At 46.5% G+C, this 15,338-nt stretch overlaps 1 protein-coding gene across 2 annotated transcripts in view; it reads left to right on the top strand.

Annotated features, from left to right (window-relative positions):
* The window catches only part of UNC5A (unc-5 netrin receptor A), an 841,139-nt gene that overhangs the window by 700,677 nt on the left and 125,124 nt on the right, over positions 1-15,338 (top strand). For both annotated transcript variants that reach the window (XM_085618304.1, XM_085618305.1), the window contains 2 exons: positions 11,660-11,848; positions 12,304-12,603. In XM_085618304.1, coding sequence (XP_085474430.1) covers positions 11,660-11,848; positions 12,304-12,603 — 489 coding nt within the window. The remainder of the gene's footprint in view (positions 1-11,659; positions 11,849-12,303; positions 12,604-15,338) is intronic.

Genomic DNA, 15,338 nt, shown 5'->3' on the forward strand with positions numbered 1-15,338 from the left:
TAATTTTTTTATGTATAAAACCACCATCTACCACCAGGTTCAAGGTACCACATGGACAGCACCTTCGCGCCGAGCCTGGCAGGCCTATACATGTCCCATTTCGAAGCAACTCACATTTTTGCGGACACTAACCCCTTCCAACAACACCTTGTGACCTGGAAACGCTACATCGATGACATTCTGGTCTTTTGGAATGGTCCCTCAGCCTTGACTAGGGATTTTTACAATTGGATTAACAACTTAAATCCGCATCTCCGCTTCACCATGACAACTAGCAAGGAAAGGATTGCTTTTCTGGACCTATCCATCAGCCTTGAAAATGGAGTACTACACACCAATACTTATATGAAAAATACGGATTGCAACAGTCTCCTGAGCTTCAAAAGCCATCACCCGAAAGCCCTTAGGGAAAATCTTCCCTACGGGCAGTTCTTGAGAATACGACGCAACTGCAGCAAAACACAGGACTTCGAACTACAAGCCAAGAACTTAGCAGAAAACCTAAAACAAAGGCATTACCCTCAACAGGTGATCAAGCAGGCCAAAAGGCGGGCCAGAAATAACACCCGTGACGGCCTCCTGGAAACAAGGGAGCCAAAGACCAACAACCTGATCACATGCGTAACCACCTTTACCCCACTCTCTAATCAATTGAAAAAAGTCATCAATCGCAACTGGCACATTCTTAACAGCGATAACCTGAACATTCCAGCGCCCCGCTTTGCTTTCAAAAGGACGGAGAATTTAAGGGACCAACTTGTTAACACCAGACCCCGTCCTGCACAGATGACGAGAGAAAATACCCTCTGGAACCTTCCAACCGTCAGGGGTCACTATCCATGTGGCTCATGTGGCGCATGTGCTTCCACCCAGCACACCAAAGTACTACAACTAGGCAACATTAGATGGGAACAACGAAAGCACACGAATTGCAATACCACGAATTGCATATATCTAATCTCATGCCCCTGTACCCTCTACTATGTAGGGATGACGACCAGAGCTATCAAGAAAAGGATCAGTGAACATAAGAGTACGATCAGACGAGCACGCTCAGCCACTAAATTGACGAACCATTTCTTGGAGAAGGGCCACCCATGTGAAGCCATCCAATGGATAATTCTGGAAGCAAACCCCAACTGGAGTTGTAAGTCCCTCCTCAGACAAGAACAACGCTGGGTCCATCGCCTACACACTGACACACTGGGCCTGAACGATGACATCCCATGGTCAGAACTTTAAGACTGACCTCCAGGACAACCACTTTGTCCAGTATCCGTCTTTCCCATTTCCTTCTTGACTATACGTCTGTCTTTGCACGCATATACTATTGGAGACCCTCCTCTTGTTTTACAACATCTGTAAGGTGGGCGTGTGACCCCGGCTCACTGCCTCCCTATACCCTTATCTTCATCCTACTCCCTAAACCATTCTAGGCTCTAGACACACGTCTCTCAACCACCAATGTCGTGGGCTCTACTACGTGTTAATCGACACCCTCTCGATCACCACGTTAGTGCATGTACCTTTAATTGATGAGCACTTGATCCACGCTCTATTTCAGCCACGATCCAGCCTCCACTTGAATTGTGTCGAACATCACACCTCTACACATATGCGGACACTGTTTTTCACTCTTTACGCATGCGCGAGACTGCATGGGCTAGTGTTACACATCACGCATGGGCGTCGAGACCTCTGGAGACACTACCCCTCGCGCCGAACCGGAAACGGGCACCTCCCCACTCTCACTAGCCCGCCGCATTTAAATACAGCGTATCTGCAACTCTCAATCCACCTTCGAGCTGGCGTCTGGACTGGGCAGGTTTCCAGTGCCGTCACCTGAGTAACCCATGAGTATTCTACAGTAGTTCCATCTGCCTCCCCGCACGAAGTAAGTCTCGACATTGCGAGTGTGACTCAGGCTATGTAATATCTCATGCTGTTTCCACTCCTTGTACTTCCTCCCTCTTCCCCTGTGGGTCCTGCTGAACTGGAATTCGTTTTCCCCTTGCCAACAGCCCTAGATGGTGTGGGCATCCTACGCCGCAGACTCATGGAGAAACCCTTACTCCTCTTTTAGGTAAGCACGCATTCTCAACGTCTCGGTTGGGGGCTCGGTACACTTTGAACCGGGAATATAATTTTTAGCGTTACGCACTCACGAGCGTGATTTTTACCCCGTGTTTGAGCCTGCGCTGGATGAGTTTGGAGTGTGTTGGTGTGGCCTCTGTCTCCGTGCCCACCCGGCTCGTGTTTCGGGGCCCGACTTCCCTCCGCACACCCATTGGCAGCCGACGCTGTGTAAAATGCAAGCGTACCTTGTACACCGTGTGTTAACCTGCCTCCACCTCGGTCATGTCCGGAGTGTCTGTTTCTTTGGTACCTGGTGCGCTGTGCGGGGACAATTATGCTCCGCCTTTGCCATGTTAGTGGCCTGCACCTTTTAAAACATGCTTTTTTCCTTTTTCTTCTCTTTATCTGTAGTTCAGTTCCAAAGGGGGCATAACATACTGGTTTTTACACACACTACCTATGTAGGTAATCTAAACCGTCTTTCCCCCCCTTCCCTTTAACAGCGAGAGGGCTAATATCACCCTACCCGCTTCTTCTAGTCTGTGCACTATTCACATCTCACCACCACCACTGGTCCTGATGAAACGCCAAGGATCACTGTGACCACCCAAGGCGTGAAACATGTCGACCATCCTTTAAGTTATCCAGACACATAACGTCTCGACAGATAACTATTAACCTACTGGTTTTTTACTATACCAAGGATATCTCTTTATTAAATGATAACTTGTTTGGTATCCTTAGGTATTTTTAAACTCACATAGCACACACCTTTTGCACTGATCACTCTGGTACTTCCCTTCCACATACCCGCATGCATCCATCGGCAGTTCTCTAAAAGATCTCCGCCAAAGAGACCCTTCGGGGGACCCGTAGGGCATTGCACCGCCGGCCCGACGAGGAGCAAACGCCCGATGATGAAGCATGACATCCTTCGGGGTGTGTGAGGGCAACAAGAGACAATAACGTGTCTCCCCTGTCACCCAAAGTACCTAAACCCTGACCTAATCCTCTTCTTTTTCTCACCTCTACTTGCGGATGACGGTCGCTTCTTGACCTGATTCCCCTTGGAACAGTGCCTCTTTTGTGATTACAAGATTTGCTAGGCAAGTGTAATACATCCCAGTACATGGATCTTGGATTTTGTAGCCAAGACCTATTGCTCCATTTTAGATATCTGTTGATAAACAACGAAAGTGCTGAGAAGTATTCAGAAAGTCTTGTTATTCTTGAAAAGAAACAATGAGCTATTGACCGTTAATGAACTCTTCAAAGATTTGGGGTTGTTACCTCTTACTGAGGTTATTCTTATGACAGAACAGGATGGATTCTTAGACTGAACTATGTTGCACATGTCCGCACACTGAATTGCCAAGTCTGGTAAATGCAGTGTTAACATTGTTGGTTACCTTGCAGTTGTACAGAACACAAGTATAGTTCATCTCCCACAAGAGGGTGCACTGTGACAAAGCTTGATGCAGTCATTCAAGTCATATGGAGAATTGCTAGTATTCTATAATTGAGGTACTCATTCTTTGTGTGTTTAGTTTTCAGGAATTTACACATTCCACATCAAAGTACAGAGTTGGTTACTAAGAGATATTGTTATGGTCTATCTCTTCACTATTACAGCTAAGCATAGAATATTTTATGACAAGTTACCTAAGGTACCCCTTGTCTGCAGATATCCACTTCATCATGCAGGCATCCCTTATCAATCAAAGATATGAGTCAAGATGGTGGAGCCCCGTGTTTCTGTTTTCCATCTTATCACATTCATCTTTCCCCATGTCTACCACTGGCCCTCATATTTCTGCGCGTGGACGTAGTGACAGACGGAAAAGAGCAGCGATTCAAGCACTAAGAAGGACAGTACATTCTGACAGGTTCCCCACAAAGCTAGTGGAGGGCATCTTGGGTTTAATACAATCCTCATGGATTATTCCACGTTGCATCATCACCATTCCTTAAACAGTCTCATGTACCCTTCATGAATCAGGGATTTGTGCTTTTTCCTGGTTGTCATTTGCTCAAACCTTTGTGGGTCATGTCTTCGTCAGGCGCTGGTCTCAAGTGTCATCATGCAAGGCATAATAGAAAAGAACCACTGACTTGAGTTGAGTAACAACACATTATTGCCTCAAACGTTTAAGTGCTAAGAGAAAATAAAATTAAAAAAAAATCTTTTTATTGTAAAAAGGAAACAAGATCATAACATATATAAGGTTGTATGCAACCCAGTTCGCAGGTGTGTGTTCGATCAATACAGTATGATTGCTGTAACATTGACAGGTCTCTGGCTTGCACCATACATAGTTAAACACACAAAAATCCTCTAAAATACTTTCAAGGGCCCCATACTCTCTTGAACTTATGCAGGCAGCCTCCCCTCATGCACAAATCACTCAGCCTCCATATCTCAAGTCCATTCCTCCAATTGTGTTATTGCGGATGACCCCTACAGATAAACAGTATTGCACCTGGCTACAATCAAACCCAGATTGCAGAACAGGCACTGGGTTCTACTGCCATGTATTCAGGGTGCAAAGTTTCCCACTGGTGAGCAGCGACTGTCCTGTAACAACTGCCACAGTCCCTAGTATCTCACACCAGTATGAGTGTATCACAGTGCACTCCAACACAACGTTGTGAAATCCAATTTTTATTGTGTTTTAATAGTCAATGGCCTAAATACTATATATGCTGGTCATGTTCCTGTCTAGGCTAGGGCAATTTGTGTCTTACTTATTTGCCCAGTGAAACCGGGAAGTAAACAAAACACTACAAAACACTTTTACTCATTTTTAGGTCTCGCCTGGCCTAGGTTGCGCACATGCGCAGTCTCGCTAGCGAGATTTAATGATTTGGGGTATTTTGTGTAAAGGGCATCAAGCCCCGTACCTCTTTTCCATTGGCTGGCGTCACCGTTTATGCTAAACGGTGGCCAGCCATTGGAAAAGAGTTGGTTGTGACGTTTTCGTTCGGCTTTTTCTGCCGTCCCACTTGGACGGCCTCACCTGCTTTCCTTCTGAAGTAAAAGGTTTCTTATCTTTATGGGGCCAAACACATGGTCCCATAAAGATAAGAAACCTTTTACTTCAGAAGGAAAGCAGGCGAGGCCAAGTGGGACGGGTGAAAAAGCCAAAAGTATACGTCATGGCGAGCGCTTGTTATAAATATGGCCCTGAACTGCTTCCTCCTCTTTGCGCATCACAGTGCAGCATATTGGGCACTGCGCGGCACTAAAACATAATAAAGCTGCCTCCTTGAATCATGTGTTTGGTGCAAACGTGAGTTTTTTCCCAGAACATATTTAGCAGCCGAGTTGTAACCAGGACCCAAGGTTGCATGGCTCGAAGGATATAAGTAGGGCTTTAAATGGGCAGGTACTCTCTGATGCCATTACCTGCACTTATTTACTGTTAAAGGGAGAGTACCTGCACTTTTCTGCAGGGGTGCAGTACATTTAAAGGTGGAGTACCGGCACTTCTCGGTAGCAAACAGATACTCAGGAGTAGGGAGTGCCTGCGCTTTTCTATTTCCATATCAAACCCTGGATGCAAATGGATTCTGTGGGGATTTTTGGGGTTCTGTGGTCTTCTCCAGTTCGTAACACTGAAGCAGTTTGTGAGCAGGGGCAGTGGCAGGGCGACAGTGCGCTCCAGAAGTGACACATTCATCCATTCATTCATTATACGGGGACTGGGCCTTGTTATCGTCGCGTGCGCGCAGTCATCCTGCCCCTCACGCGCCTCCAGGGGGCTCCTTGTTTATGGTCCCCGGGGGTGCACCTGTACTCCAGGTCTGAAGTGTGTACCGAGGGAGGCCCTGGGGACTCTGGGGGCCCCGGGGCAGCTTTTCATCATACAGCCCTGCATGTTCCCAAACATGCGGCGTGTGGTGAACTCGGGCTACGGATGCACGTGATGTCGAGAGGTTTCTAGGTGGTGGCTGTGGCAAGAGGAGGCGGTGCCTCTTCCCTGCTTCCCCTGCCTTTCTTTCTCGTTATGGTTGCTTCTCACTTCCCAGCTCCCCCCCCCCCCCGGCCCCTTCACTACATTTCTTCCTTCCTGTTTCCACCTCCTTTCTATTTTCCACCACTCACTCTGCTTACTTCCTCCCTGACCCGTTATTTCCTCCTTCTCTCATAGCTTAATTCATCCTTTTCTCTTTATTTATTTATTTAAAAAGTTTCTTTTCTCACCTGTCTTGTCCTCATGGCTTCAAGACTACCTCCAGGTCTTAAAACCGCAAGTAATTAAAAATGGACATTGAAACGAGTCCCTATTGGGCCCTATATTCGTATTCTTAATGGAAATGCCAAAACACTGATTGAGTTCTGAACAATTAACGAAAAAAGCGTTAAGGTAATTCATGTCTGCAATTTAATTCCTGTTCATATTTCACATGTTTTACTTAATCTCGCCAGGGGTTTACAACGGGCCTCGTTTGAGAGCTCTGGAGTTCAGACTGAAGGCAGTGGGAGTGTCTCACAGTGAGAGAAAAGCGTAGAGAATGCATTGCCATCCAATACTTGGCCTCTCTGCACAGAGAAATTGTCAGTTGCGATTCTGTGCAAATGTGTGGGGAGAAAGTACACAGCTGTCAAACTATTGACAAGGGGAAACAGCAAATAAGTCTGCCGAAAAATGCGTTGCCTTTGAAACGTGGGCGTAATAACGAATGCATCTGAACCAAGCATTACATTTACAACGCAAGTCGTTACAACGACATGCGTTAGGTCAAAGGTGTTGGACTCTAAAGTCCAACGCTTTCCCTACTGTTAGGGTGACTGGAGTTGAAATAGTAATATATACTATTCCAAAGCCAGCACCCCCCTAAGGCAAGTCGTTGTGACTAGCGTTGTAAATGGAATACCTGGTTCAGACACATACGTTATTCCACCCGCGTTGTTAAGGAGCGCATGGAAAAAGAATGCATGGTTGTGTCATACAACCATTGACCAGATGAAAGTAAAAGAAAATACAGGGCTTACAGGTGTGTTGGATGCACAGACAATTTGCATGTTTGTGCCACGTCCTTGATTACCTAAGCCATGCTACTTTTAGAGAACCCATTTTCACCCCACTTAAAGCCCTGTTAGTTCTTATGTTTTCCTAGCTTCACTTGTTTCATTTCTTGTTCCAGGTTCACCCTTCTCTGCCACACCCCTTTCCTTCTGTCTCTCCCTTTTCTTACTTTTCCTATTGTATTTTCCTTATTAGGTCTCGCCTAGTGACGCAGCGCATGCGCTGCTCACCTTGGCAAGATCTATTGTTGTCGATTTCTTTGCCGAAGGGGGACAGGACATGTGTACGCGTATGAAAGACAGGAGATGTGCACGCGTACGGCTGACGGCGTTAGCACAAGAGACAGCAGATGTGCGCGTACGAAGGACAGGAGATGTGCACGCGTACGGCTCGGGGCGTTAGCACAACTCCTGCTCGCTCGCTCCCTCTCTCCCTCCCTGAATGTGCGAACGGAGGACAGGAGATGTACACACGTACGGGTCGCGAAGCGCCGTGCCTGCCTGTGGTGGACACGAGAACTCCTGCCACATATAATGGGTAAAATCTCTTCGAGATAACCGCCATTAAGCTTTGAATCCAGTCACGTCTTTCAGGCGCGCTTTCTCTTCACTCGAAGTGGACATGCAGCCCGGCTCCAGCGCAGTACGTACGTTATGTAGAGTAGTGTTGGCTTGTTAGCACGTTGTAGTGTCTCTGTGCTGAAGTCTCCTAAATCAGTGTTTCGCTATGATTTGCTTATAACCAGGCAGAATGGTAGCACACATTTATTCTAAATATCGTAAATATTGCTGTCACGGAGAGAGCCTTTATTTGTAGTATCTACTTCAGACTGGAAATATTGGAATCTGCATGTAATGCCACATGTGATTGTAGACTGATGCCATATGCATAACATCTCACTCGGTCTTTAATATCTCCCACGGCGGAAGTGCAGTTTGCTCGTGGTACTGCAGTACAATAATTTACAGCCTGCTTTTGATTTCTCGGGCATAGAATGTTAGTTTGCATGCGTACCCCCCTCCTGCGAGGCAAGATACTCCCTATTCTCAACCCGGTGTACCCAGACAGCTCAGTTGCCCTCACAACCAGGACACTCCCCTTCCCAGGTGTCCCCAGCCCAGGAGCTTCCGCTAACCCTGGCGCCCCTCCCCTCGCTCTGACAGGTGTTCATAGCTCGGCGAGTGCGGATCTAAAAAGCTTACACTATGTGCCTGGTGTGCGAGGAGCAGAGTGCGGCTACGGCTCGAAACTGGGATTATTGAGGGCTCAGTCTGGCAAGGATCTCAGGCTGGGACGACATCACAGGTATGTTTGTTTATGGCGTTTCGTTCATGCCAACTCGCCAGCATTTGGCGAATGCAATGACGTGACAAAATAATGGGGCTTCCTGTAGAAAGTGAGACTGTGATTAGAGGTACTTGAGTCTTCTATATCTACCCAAAGTCACCCTGCCACCATGCACCCACCCCAACCCCTCTCCAGACACCCAACCACCGCAGCTCCCGTGCCAAAGTCACCCTGCAACCATGCACCTACCCCAACCCCTCCCGAGACCCCAAACCTCCCCGCAGCTCCTGTGCCAAAGTCACCCTGCCACCATGCACCCACCCCAACCCCAACCCCTTCCCAGACCCCAAACCCCACCGGAGCTCGTGTGCCAAAGTCACCCTGCCGCCATGCACCACCCCAACCCCTCCCCAGACACCCAACCACCCGCAGCTCCTGTGCCAGTCACCCTGCCTCCATGCACCCACCCCAACCCCTCCCCAGACACCCAACCACCCGCAGCTCCTGTGCCAGTCACCCTACCACCATGCACCCACCCCAACCCCTCCCCAGACACCCAACCTCCTGCAGCTCCTGTACCAGTCACCCTGCCACCATGCACCCACCCCAACCTCTCCCCAGACACCCAACCACCCACAGCTCCTGTGCCAGTCACCCTGCCACCATGCACCCACCCCAACCCCTCCCTAGACACATAACCACCCGCAGCTCCTGTGCCAGTCACCCTGCCACCATGCATCCACACAACCCCTTCTCCCTTTTGTTCTCCTGAGCTCCCTGTGAGCTCTGCTCCCTTCTGTTTTAACTGTGACGCCATTTGCACACCTTTTTCTTGCACATAAAAGGCCCAGAGGGTGGGGAGAGCTCTTTACTAAAAACAAATATCTGTGACAAAAATGACTGGCTGTGGAAAAGATGAACCTCATCAGTACCAGTTTAGTTCTTGAATTTAACAATCAGCAGCTGTACAATAACGGATTGAACTTGGAGAGACCATTCCAGTGCCCAGCACCGTCTGTCAGGCTTTTTTGTTAACTTACCTTTGAGCTACGATGTGTTTGTTGTAATCTGGGATTGTGCAGTAGTTTGGTGATTCCGTGTCTTGTTTGTGAAATACATAGTGCTGTTTAAAATGTTGTGGCTGCAGCAGTTTATAATTCCATTGTTGTTCCTTTTTTCCCCGAACGGCATACTTCTCTTGTCTCCCCTCCCTCATAACCTATTTACCATGTTCTGGTTCTCCAGCACCGCGAGGTCATACGAATGGCAATAGTGCTATGCAGATATCATCACTCCACTACATACAAAAACAAATAAAAAACATTGCCATTTTTAACAGCAACATCTCTAGCTTTCACAAATGCGAGACCTGTTGCATTTCAGATGCTTGTTCTGTAGTAGTTTGGCTGTTCTTAAGGGAGATGAGAAGGGCCAATTTTCCACAAACACAATAACCTTTCAAAGGATGTGGAAGGCGCTGTCAGGGGACCACGCCTCACAGTTACAATGATGTGAACATCACTAAAGAAGGGCTTTGGCTCCGCCCAAACGTTGGAAGCCAGGAGTACATGTTTTGATTGCTCAGACAGTACGTGATTCTGCAAAAAAAGTGCTGCCCTCCACGCAGCTGTGATCATTGTGTTTATCCAGATGCCTAAGCTTGAACTTTCAGGGTCAGAACATGACCCTGTGATGCTATTAAAGTGTCTTAGATAACTAGATAATTTACGTTGGTTTTCTCTGGCAGCAGCACAGATGGGAAGAGGGCACCCATTAACCAAGGGTTTTTACATCTGGTTTGACAATGCAACTGTCACTTGACCTTTTAACCTACACCAGTATATTCTAAAGCTCTTCACTTCCACACAAATGCATATCTATTCCCATGCTATTTATGCTGCTGTACAACAAGGCCAAAAGACATTGGCAAAGCCAGTAGCTTTCACGTAGGCCAGACCAATTGGCTTTGCCAATCCTTGTTCAGGGACCTCTGTCGAGGTTGCATACGAAGATTTTATCAAATGTATCAAAGCTTATAAATGCGTAACAGAATTAGAAGACCCTTGTCAATGTTGGTTTAGGGCCCTCTACCACTTTGTGGGAGGAGTCCGGTCCTGTGCAGTGTTGTACAGGTGTGAATATTTTTGACACGGCTGCTGTTGGTTCCCAGTCATGGCCTCAGTGATAAACCACGCAAAGAGCTGGGCTCCTGAAAAAAGGGACCATTTCAGCATATAGTCCTTGGGTGAGAGTGACAGGTGCAGTGGGGATGTTGGGCGGATGGGGAAGTCAATGGGAAGGGGGAATGCTTGTGGTTCCTGTGTGGACAAGGGTGCACTACAAGCTCCTGTTTTCTGGAGAGGGACTGGAATATCAGGAACATGGCCCCAGGAGCGACCTGCTTTGTGTGAGTGACAACACGAACTAGCCTAGCTGTCTGTGGAACTATTGAGTAACTTGTTCCCGGGCAGCGTTGTAAGTAAATTCAGATCGTATTCAATCTCTTAAGCCAAGATGCCGCCTTCGAGTCGAGCCACGGTGAAAATAAATAATGTATTTTATTTGTTGCCTTCTTTATGGGAACTGTTTATCTCACCTTTTGTCCCCTGTTTTATTTCCCATCTTTCCTTCTCCTGGTACTATAATCCTACCATACATCATTCTCTTTCCTTACTTTATAAATTTCCTTCTCTGCTTCTCTTGCTCCATCTCACCGCCTAATTTTTCTTTCCCTCTTCTACTCCTTTTCTCTTCCCTTTCCAACTGTTTTACGTCAATATCATTCTCTCTCTTTCTGCCTTTCTACCATGTCTTCTCCTTCTATCTATTCCCTTTATTACTATTTTTTCAATTTTCCACTCCCACGATCCTATCCTTTCCCTCCTGTTAAACTCTTCATCGTTTTTTCCCACGCTGCACCTCTGGTGACCTCTTTTTTATTTCTCTTCCAACTCATTCCTTCAATGTAAACCTGTCTCTCCAATTCTCTTTTCTGTCCCCTTTTCTCATACTCGATTCTCTTGAAACCCTTTAATTGTCTTCCACCGTTCTCCCACTCTCTACTTCTCACCTTTCCTTACATTTTGCCTTATGCCTTCTTTCACTCTCTTCCCTTCTGTAACCTCCTTTCTCTCTCATTTTCTCCTGGTATCTCTCTCTCGTTCTTTTACCCTCTCCCATCTCGCTTTTTTTCTTCCTTTACTCTTTTCCCACCTCCTTTCCACCCTTTTTCCTCTGCCACCCCATTCTTTATCCCATAAAACCAGTTGCTTCCGGTCCGGAGGATGTAGCCCTCTATGTGGGTCTGATTGCCGTGGCCGTCTGCCTTGTCCTTTTGCTGCTCGTAGGTCTCCTGGTCTACTGCCGGAAGAAGGGGGGGCTGGACTCAGATGTCGCTGACTCCTCCATCTTAACTTCCGGCTTCCAGCCAGTCAGCATCAAGCCAAGCAAAGCAGGTAAGGTACTTTGGCACATTGGAGGGCTTGGCCGTAGTGCACACCTATGATGAAGCAAACTGGCCAAGAGGGAAAATGCTAAATATCCTAAAAGATGGATGGTTTCCATGGCCATTAGTTCTTTAGAAAAGTCAGTTACAGGCCAAGCTAACCCTTGATGTGTTTGTCAGTCTAACCCAAGACATGCAATAGTCTCTCCACCAGCCCTTTCTCCCATTAAAAGAGATCTCTTTCCAGGAAATCTCCAAAGTTTCTTCTGTTCAGTCGGCCTGTAGTGATTGTCAAGGTTGTGTAAGATTGACCACATATGCTAAGCAATATGGCCTACTTTTCAGTATGTGGCGACCATCATCCTTGAAGTATTGAAGTAATCTGTGATTCATTACCCTATAAACACAGTTTGAAAAGAGTTCCTGACAGGTGTGTCCTAAAGCTTCACATCTCTCCTCCTACAGATGACCCGCACCTGCTCACCATCCAACCAGATCTCAGCACCACCACCATGACCTATCAGGGCTCCCTTTGCCCCCGCCAGGATGGCACCAGCAAGTTCCAGTTAACCAATGGCCACCTGCTCAACCCGCTGATGAGCGGGCGCCACACACTACACCATAGCTCACCAGCCACCGACGCGGCAGACTTCGTATCGAGGCTCTCCACGCAAAACTACTTCAGGTCCCTTCCTCGCGGAGCCACCAATATGGCCTACGGGACGTTCAATTTTTTGGGAGGGCGTCTGATGGTTCCCAATACAGGTACTAAAGGATCCATGGAATCCATTATAAAATGCATGCTCTCAATGTGGAATCACCCTTTGACTCAATGGTACTTCACTGGTGTCTGTAGTTTTCCATCTTTCACACTCTATATTGTTGTAATTTTCTCTCTCTCGCACTAGCTTTCCCTCTTTATTTTCATGCTTCGGTCTCCTTAGAGCTTTAGTTCTCTCAGATATTGCTGGGTAGTTTCTCTCTTTGTCTCTCAGTCGTTTTGATCTCTTTGTTTCTATTTGTCTGTTTCTCTTTCTCCCACTCTGTCTCTCTCTCTCTCTCTCTCTAATTCTCCACCCTCCTATGCTTTGTGGTTTGTTCTCTCTAGTAGTGTTGTGCGCCCCCAGCATCTCTCTCTCTCTCTCTCTGTCTCTCTCTCTCTCTCTTTCTCTCTCTTTCTCCCCCTCTCTCTCTTTCTCCCCCTCTCTCTTCTCATGCCGCCCTCACCCCGGTTTTCTGTTTTTCTCTCCACACAAATTTCTGTTCTTCGTGGCGTGTTTCATTCTCTCTTTTTCATAAACATTTTTTATTGAGTTTTCATATGGCAGGCAGGTAACTGCATGAATTATATATCAAAAGTATGCATAGAACAGGAATAAAAAAAGAACACAATTACCAGTCTTTTTCTGATGTCCCGAATTATACTGTAGTGTTAGCATACTTGGGTTCCAGGAATTATTGTGCCATAGAACGATTCTGAAAAGGGTTATAGCCATCATTATGAACCCTGAGTTGATTGGAAAGTGTGCCAGAGCTGTTTTGAAAGAGGTAAACTCGGAGCTCAAGGGAGTAGTTAGAAGAGTAAAAAAGGGAAAGAATCAGGAAGCTTTCAGGAGAAAGTACCATAAAGATGTTCACAGTAAGGAACATATAGGAGAAAGAATGAAAATGAATGGAAGAAAAATAAAGAAATGCATAATAAGTGTTATGGGTGTTGAAGTACAGATATTTAACTTTGGTTAAAATATCTAAAAAATTCTCAGGTTGTGGGAAAATTGGACATTTTGTAAGAGTATGTATAAAATGAGAAAGCAGTCAAAAATTAAACGTGTAACTGTGGAAGAACATTACCTTTTTTATGACTCGAGGAGCTCCAGAGTCTATGGGGCAAGTCTTTTTGAGGTCTGGTTCATATTCATCTCAAGGATAAAGAGTCTGTTGCGTTTGTATAACAATTTATTAGGAATGGGAGGAAGTGTAAAAAAGGAGGCAATCTGTGACACAAGAATAGGAAGAGAATGTTGAAGTATAGCTGCTGACTCAGGCTCACCTTATACTATTGTAAATGAAGCGTGAAAGGAAAAATTTGCAAGAAAGTCAGGAAATGGATTGTCACCATCAGACATAAGGCCAGAACGTTTGACGGAGAAAGAAATTAAAATCTAGGTTTTTCAATAACTACTGTTCAAATATAATAACAGAAGGGAAAAATGCAAATCATGTTGCATATACTGGATCTTCAGTTCTGGGATGCATGAATCAAGGTGCCTTGGATATCATTCTGAAAACAAATAACCCAGCAACAGATCAGAATGTGCTGCGGGTTAAGAACTCGTCAAAGAATGAGAATTGGAAAGTTAGAAAGTTTTACTCCGTTGAGTTATGATTCTCTATCTCACTATAGCATTGTGCTTCTTTTTCTTTTGTTCACATTGTGTTTTTTGCAACCTCAATGTTGTGTCTCTTTAGCTCAGTGTTGTAGCTCTTCTCTCTATAGTGATGTTTTCCGACTCTGTTTTTTGTTTGTAGTGTGGTGGCTCTTTTTCTCTTTAGTGTTGTGGGTCTGCCTCTCTTCATGGTGTTGTCTTTTCATATCTCTTTAGTGTTGGTGTTCTAATGGTGGGCGGTAAACTCTGCTCCACCAGCGGAGTTCGCAGAGTTTTGCCACTCCATGCTCCGTTTGGAGCGTGCAGTTCACAAAAACTCTGCCAACCACCAGCAGAGCGGAGTTTACCAGTGTAGTATTGTGCCAGGAGGGGAGTTTGCAGAGTGTTGGAGAAAGGGGCCTGGGTCTCCAACAATCTCTCAGCAGTTCCGCTGTGTGGAACTTACTGGTGGTAACAAAGGAGTTCTTGGCCCTCAACTACCCTCAGCATCCAAGGGGACTTCACCCCCCAACAAGTAGTGCACCAGGAGGTGTGTATAAAGAGTGGTTGAGAAAGGGGGAGGGGCCTCTGACAAGCTCTCAGCAATCCTGCTTTGTGGGACTTACTGATGGTAACAGGAGGAGTTATTGGACCCCAGCGACCCTCAACTTCCAAGGGGACCTCATCCCCCAATGAGTAGTGTGCTAGGAGGCGTGCTCGCAGAGTGGTGGAGAAAGGGGACGGGGCCTCCGACAAGCTCCCAGCAGTCACGCTGTGTGGGACTTACTGGTGGGAACAGGAGGGGTTCTTGGCCCCCAACGACCCTCAGCATCCAAGAAGACTTCATTAGGGGTGGCCCAGCTTACTCTGCCTGCTCGTGGAGCTCTGGGGAATTTGGTAGAGTTTTTCAATAACTCCTTGGAATTCTGCACAGTGAAACTGTGTGAGCTCTGTGTTGTGGCTGTTATTCCACAGAACTTTCTTTGTCTATCAATCTTTCTCACTTTGGTTTTGTAGTTATCTCTTTCTTTTGTCTTTTACTCTCCCTGTCACTCCTTTTTCTGGTTATCGCTATCTCTGTCCCTCACCTTGGCTTCCTCCATAACTCTCTCTCTCGCCTATGCTGTCTTTCTA

Source organism: Triturus cristatus, chromosome 7, assembly GCF_964204655.1.
Source record: "Triturus cristatus chromosome 7, aTriCri1.1, whole genome shotgun sequence".
Taxonomy (NCBI): Eukaryota; Metazoa; Chordata; class Amphibia; order Caudata; family Salamandridae; genus Triturus; species Triturus cristatus.